Raw genomic sequence first — 6,940 nt, forward strand, 5'->3', positions numbered from 1 at the left:
TGCTTATTCAGTTTGGATGTTTTTTTTGTTTTTGGAGTTGCTGGAGCAACAACATTAGAGAGAAGTGTTGCATGCAAAACATTCCAAATGTTTAGGATTGGGATCGAGTTGAATTCCTTTCTTGTTGAGAGGGAGTGTTGAAAATAGCAACAAGAAATGATAAAAATAGAATCCAGAAATTCCAATTTTAATTTGTCCTTGAATTAAAATTTGAATTTAGTCTCACTAGCTGCTTGAAAATAATTAATTAATTCATTATGGATTAATTAGTTGGAGAAATTCAAGTTAGAAGTATTTCTGAAGTCATGCAACAGTTATCCCTTAAATTAAGGAGATTATCCCTTAACTAAGGAGATAAGATTGAGTTATATTTGAGTTGTAATTAGTTAGCAGTTTACTGAGTTAAGTCCAGTTAAATTAGTTCCAATCTGTTTGAGGAACTAATTGTGAGTTATCAGTCAGTTGATGCATGCATGCACTCAACTAGTGTAATCCAGATAACTGAAGATTCCGTCATCAGAAACTCATGCATGTTTGTTCTGAGAAAGACCCAGTTGAGCTAAATGTCAAGGACAGGTTACTATCAGTTGCATGTGTTTTCCTATAAAGGAAACTCATCCATGCAGTCAAGGCAAGGTTCCTTGAGGATTACGCAGTTCAGACAGTGTGTTAGAGCAGTGTTACACTTGGTGAAGGAAATCATCCCAGAGGTAACTATGCAAGGAAATTGGAGCTTGGAGGGTAAAGGAGAAGGCTTGTTAGAAGCTTTGATTGCTTGTGAGTATCCAGGAGGATTGTAATGAGAGCTAGCTAGCTGTGAGAGCTAAGGCTTTGTATAATCTCTATGTATTTCCACCTTGTATGATAATACAGATAGTGGGGTTTTTAGCTGAGGCTTTCCCCTGAGTATTTTATGTGTTTCATGTGCATTGATTCTTCCTCTTCTGGTTATATGTGTTCAGCTCGATCTTGCTCAATCGTTAAGCTTCTGCAAGTTTGATAGTAGAAGTAGATTATAGTATTTTTCTTTGGTATATTGCATTATCGAGTTAATCTACAGTCAGATTTTCTACATAGATCTCAGAGGTAGATTTGTAGAGAATTTGCAGAAATTCTACACACCCCTCAAAATGAATGGGCGGTGTGTTGGTCACGCATACATGTTAGATTGCATATGTGTTCTTGTGCTTATGGTCTTTGTATTTGTTGTGAATGCATGTCGTTTGTGCATTGGTCATGTGTGTCAATGTTTATGTGTTTTTATGCATACATTGACTGGATAATGGCTGAAATAATGCTTATATGTTGACTTGATTATATTTATATATGTATTGTGCTAATCTGGTCGGTCTTGCAGATGAGATATCCTCTTTGAACTATACTAAGGTATGTTGTTTTGTTTATGATTTGGTTTAGCTTGCATAATATACCTTGCAAGAATAAGAGATCAAAGATTACTAGCAAGATGGTAAACTACAATTCACGAGACTCTCCCTATGGATTAGATGAGTAGCGTGGTGTTTGGTTAAATATGGCAACAAGAATATTCCAATTTAATTTGTCCTTGAATTAAAATCGAATTTATTCTTAACAGCTACTTGGAAATAATTAATTTATTTATTTTAAATTAATTAGTTGGAGAAATTCAAGTTAGAAGTCTTTCTAAAGTCATGCAAGAGTTATCCCTTAAATTAAGGAGATAAGATTGGGTTATATTTGAGTTGTAATTAGTTAACTCGGTTTACTGAGTTAAGTCCAGTTAAATTAGTTCCAAACTGTTTGAGGAACTAATAGAGAGTTAACAGTCAGTTGATGCATGCATGCACTCAACTAGTGCTACTCCATTTAACTGAAGATTCCCTCATCAGAAAATCATGCATGTCTATTCTGAGAAAGACCCGGTTGAGATTAAAGTCAAGGACAGTGTACTATTAGTTGCATGTATTTTCTCATGGAGAAAACTCATGCATGCAGTCAAGCATTTAATCCTTGAGGATTGCACAGTTTTGGATGTGGTTTTCCACTTGATAACAGGAGAATCATCCACAAGGAAAATCACAAGGAAATAGGAGCTTCGAGGGCAGAGAGGAAGGTTGGAGAGAAGCCAAGATTGCCTGTGAGCATCTGTGAGGATTGTACTGAGAGCTGGCTAGCTGTGAGAGCTAAGGCTTTGTATAATCCCTATGTATTTCCACCTTGTATGATAATACAAATAGTGGGGTTTTTAGCTAAAGCTTTCCCCAAAGTATTTTCATGTGTATTGTGCGATTGATTCTTCTTCTTCTGGTTATATTGTTCAGCTCGATCTTTAAGCTTCCGCAAATTGATAGTAGAAGTAGGTTATAGTATTTTGCTTTGATTTATATTGCATTATTGGGTTAACCTACATAGATTTTCTACAGTGTTGGGCAGTAATTTGACATAGAAGACACGTTGAGAAGCTTGAAGTAAGAAATAAGGAGTTGCAAAGCAGATAATGACATAATCATGCAGGCTCATGAGAAACAAGTAGAACTCAATGCAGTAATTCTTCAGAGTTTGTCAGAATTGCAGAGACAGGGACCGCTTCGGATCAACCATGGACAGGAGGATATGACTAATGGGACTTATGGCAGTAGATATCATAGTGGACAAAGGTCATGTTATCACTGAAGAAAAATGTTTTAAATCCTGAACATTCATTTTTTAAAAATTTCTCAAAGGGTTCTTGTGGATGGAGGTCCCGTGTTTCTTCTCTATCAGAGCTGGATTGAGATTAAAAACACAGTGCATACTTCTGTCATAGGAGACCAAACGCACTCTCAAACAAAGGATATCTATGCAATATTAGAGAAGTTGTCTAGAGATGCAGGATATGTGCCTATAAAGGACACTCTGATGTATGATGTGGAGGACTATAATGGATTCTTGTGGATGTGCTCAACAGCCAACTTTTGGAGAGGTCATTGATGCTATTCAAGTTGATGGAACAACTCCTTCATTGACAATCCCATAGTAATCGTTGCATTCAGGTTACCTCCAAGAGATCCTAAAGGTCCTTTCAGGATGCCATTAATAGATAGATTCAAGGATATGGGAACTGTGGTTATGGGAAAAACAGAGTCAGGCACTGTAAGGCAAGGAGACAGCTTAACTATAACGCCAAATAAGGTTCACGAGAAAGTTGTAGCTGTTTATCGTGAAAGTGATGAAATAAAGTATGCAAGGCCTGGAGAAAATGTTAGGGTGAAATTATCTGGTGTTGAAGAAGATGACATCTCTACAGGCTTTGTTTTGTCTTCCATTTCAAATCCAATTCAAGCAGTGCTGGAGTTTGAGGCTCAGTTACAGATATTAGAACTACTGGAACATAAAGCAATATTTACTGCTGGTTATAAAGCTGTACTGCATATTCATTCTGTTGTTGAGGAATGTGAGATAATGGAGCTGTTAGAGCAGATGGATCCAAGGACGAAAAAGCCAATGAAAAAGAAATGTCTTTTTGTTAAGACTGGAGCAGTTGTGTTGTGTCGCATTCAGGTAAATGACACTATCTGTGTTGAGAAGTTCTCTGATTTTCCTCAACTTGGAAGGTTCACACTTCGGGATGAAGGTAAAACAGTCACAATTGGAGAAGTTGTAAAGCTCCTGAATAACATGAATAACTGATGGAAATTCACTGAGACTATCCCTCGGCAATTATTCCATATGCACTAATAGAATGAGTGGGGCCTCGAGGGATTCTTTAATTCATCTTTCTGCACAGATTATGTGAGGCAACTCGTGAAATCGTTTCGATTTTCAGATGCAAGGTGAACATGATGTCAGTAATCTTTATGACCAGAACTGTCTTCAAATGAAGAATAATGCAAGGGAGAAATTGCCCTTTTTATGAACTAATGGAGGAATTGCATCATGCCTTTATATTGACCCCCGTATTACCTTAGTATCGCGGCTTCCCCGGCACTCAACTCAACTGGAGATCAGGTCTACTGCATCCCATTCTTTTACTAGTTGGCCCTTTATTCGCTACAGGCGAGGCGAGGCTTGTCTTGGATTGGTCTAAAAAATGGCGTTTCCCTATTTGGAAGCTGTTTTTGGTTTCATGATCTTCATGTACTTCATTGAGACATACCTTGACTTGAGGCAACATACGTCACTTAAGCTTCCTTATCTACCTAAGCCTTTAAAAGGAGTGGTGAGTCAGGATAAGTTTGAAAAATCTCGAGCTTACAGCATTGATAAAAGCCGCTTCCACTTTGTTCACGCAGCAGTGACCATCATAGGAGATTCAGCAATTTTACTTCTTCGAGCATTACCATTCCTTTGGCAGAAATCAGAAGTTGTAGTCGCAAACTTGGGCTTAGATCCTCATAATGAAATCATTCATACACTCATATGTTTAGCAGCTGTTACTCTTTGGTCTCAGTTGATAGATCTGCCTTTTTCACTGTATTCAACTTTTGTCATTGAGGCTCGGCATGGATTCAATAAACAAACGATTTGGCTTTTTCTCAGAGATATGGTTGTGGGTCTGGGCTTTTCAGTTTTACTTGGGCCACCAATTGTTTCAGCAATAATCATAATTGTGCAGAAAGGAGGTCCATATTTAGCAATATACCTTTGGGCCTTCATGCTTATACTGTCACTAGTGATGATGTCTTTATATTCTATTCTTATAGCTCCTCTCTTCAACAAGTTGACTCCTCTTCCGGAAGGGGAACTTAGGTTGAATATTGAAAGGCTAGCATCATCTCTAAAGTTTCCGTTGAAGAAGCTATTTGTGATTGATGGTTCAACAAGATCGACACACAGCAACGCATACATGTATGGATTTTACAAGAACAAGCGCATAGTGATATATGACACCTGGATTCAGCAGTGCAAAAATGAGGAGGAAATGTTCTCCAGATTGCCCGCCGGCTCCTTATTTTCCACCTGATCAACCCAGACAATTTCAAAGTTTTGGGTTGAAACTGTGTTTTTGGAATCACACAGTAGTTTCGTAGCGCGCTACGAAACTGCTGAAGATGATTAATGTACAGCAGTTTCGTAGCACGCTGCGAAACTGCTGAAGCTACACAATCTAATCTCAGTCAACTGGTTTTGAAATACAAGCGGGAATTTTGAAAAGGGGTATGTCTACAAGGAATCATCTGAAGCCATCAGCGTTCAACAAGATCAAGACAGCTTGCAAGAACTTTTGCCTGCACATATGAAAACGGTGGACAGCGTATTAAGGACGTGGCATTTTGTCATATCATAAAAGAATTGAAGCATGCATCAGACAGCTTGAATGCGTTTTCTCTTTGGTTTTTAAAATAGTGGATGACACATCATCAATACAGCCTACAGCACATCAGAAACATGGCAGCGTTCCATACCTTGGATTATTAAAGACTAAGAAACATGCTGTTATATATATTTGAGCAAATTAATGAAAACAGAAGCCGAGAAGCAAGGGACATCTCCTAATACTACGGGGCAGTAAAGGATTCAGCGTTCAAGGTCAATATGGCGCATTTAACATCCAGCTTAGCCAAATCTAAAGAAGACCAGGTGTCAAAGAACAAGGAGAAATCATTATGCATAGAAGATAGAGTTAGAGTCATAGTCAAATTAGAACTCTTTAGAACTCCAGTTAAGCACTTTATTGTATTTAATAGTTAGTTGAATAGCAGATAGGTGTCATCAAAAGCAGTTATCGAATTCCCCTCATGCTGGAGGAGGAATCTCAAATTAGGTAGAATAAGAATTCTATATATAGCTAAGACAGTGATATAATGAGGGTTGGATATTTTATAAAAACAGAGGACTGTTTTGGCTTATGTAAAAAACAGAGTTCAGTAATATAAATGACTGTTTTACTTCTCAGGATTCATAAGGGATTTTCTTGTTCAAAATGTGTGATGGTATATTTTCTTTAGTGTTCTTTTACAGTTGTACAAATGCATAATCACTCAGAATTCATTGATCATGCTCTGACTTCCTGTATGCCTTTGTAAACTGTGGTTTTATATAAGTGGTATTCTGAACATCCAAATGCTAAATGCCTTGACTTCTATGTAAGGCATCATCATTATTTGTTGTAGTATGTTTGACTCCATAGGCCCAATGGAAACTTATGTAATGTTTGTCCAACCTTCATTATTTGTCAATGTTATTCACAAGAGTTAGCCATCTTATTAATAGTCAAAATCAATAATCCTTTGAGAGAGCCCTCTCAGGCTAAGGAGGCTAAGCCTTAGTCTAAAGATTGGTGTGAAATAGTTACTTGAAGTCTTCCTGGGTTGCAGCCTTCCAGGGCTTGATTTTGAGATAACAGGTCATATAGAGATGACATAATCATAGACGGTAGGTTCCTAGATACTCTGGATAGGAGAGGCGATGGACACAAGTTTTATTCTAGTTATGATTCTAACATGTATCAATATCATTATCGTTATCATCCTTAGAGGATATTTTCTGGATGAGTTAAAGAAAGAAAAGCCACCTACATTCGACAGAGAAATGAAGAAGCCACATGATGCAGAAGCATGTTTGCTTGGGATGAACAAGTTCTTCAAATTGCATATTTACTCAGAGAACACGAAGGCCATAATAGCTACATTCAGTCTTAAAGGTAAAGCAAACATTTGGTGGGAAGATGTAAAGAACGTCAAAGATATTTATGAAGAGGAGTTGACTTGGAGTGATTTTGAGAGACTATTCAGAAAGAAGCATCTATCAGAGAGATATTATGATGACAGGATAAAAGAATTCTATGAGCTGAAGATGGGATCTATGACCGATGAGGAGTACACTAGCAAATTTCTAGAGTTATTGTGATATGTGCCTTACCTAAAGGAGGAGAAGGCCAAGATTTAGAGGTTCATAAATGGATTTCCAATAGCATTCAAGGACATGATCGAATTCAATGAGACTAGATCATTGGAGGAGGCCATCCAGAAGCTAAAGCATT

At 37.6% G+C, this 6,940-nt stretch overlaps 1 protein-coding gene and 1 pseudogene across 1 annotated transcript; both read left to right on the forward strand.

The window, feature by feature from the left end:
* The first annotated feature begins 3,072 nt into the window (after positions 1-3,072).
* On the forward strand, positions 3,073-3,648 carry LOC149235561 (eukaryotic peptide chain release factor GTP-binding subunit-like). Its single transcript, XM_089368592.1, has one exon. It carries the CDS (start codon positions 3,073-3,075, stop codon positions 3,646-3,648), a length of 576 nt encoding a protein of 191 aa, XP_089224718.1.
* A 370-nt stretch (positions 3,649-4,018) lies between these two features.
* LOC149235562 (CAAX prenyl protease 1 homolog pseudogene) lies at positions 4,019-4,921 on the forward strand (annotated as a pseudogene).
* The last annotated feature ends 2,019 nt before the right edge of the window (positions 4,922-6,940 follow it).

Source organism: Pinus tabuliformis, chromosome 8 (assembly GCF_031772625.1).
Source record: "Pinus tabuliformis cultivar Carrire ecotype Pingquan chromosome 8, CPIR1, whole genome shotgun sequence".
Classification (NCBI taxonomy): Eukaryota; Viridiplantae; Streptophyta; class Pinopsida; order Pinales; family Pinaceae; genus Pinus; species Pinus tabuliformis.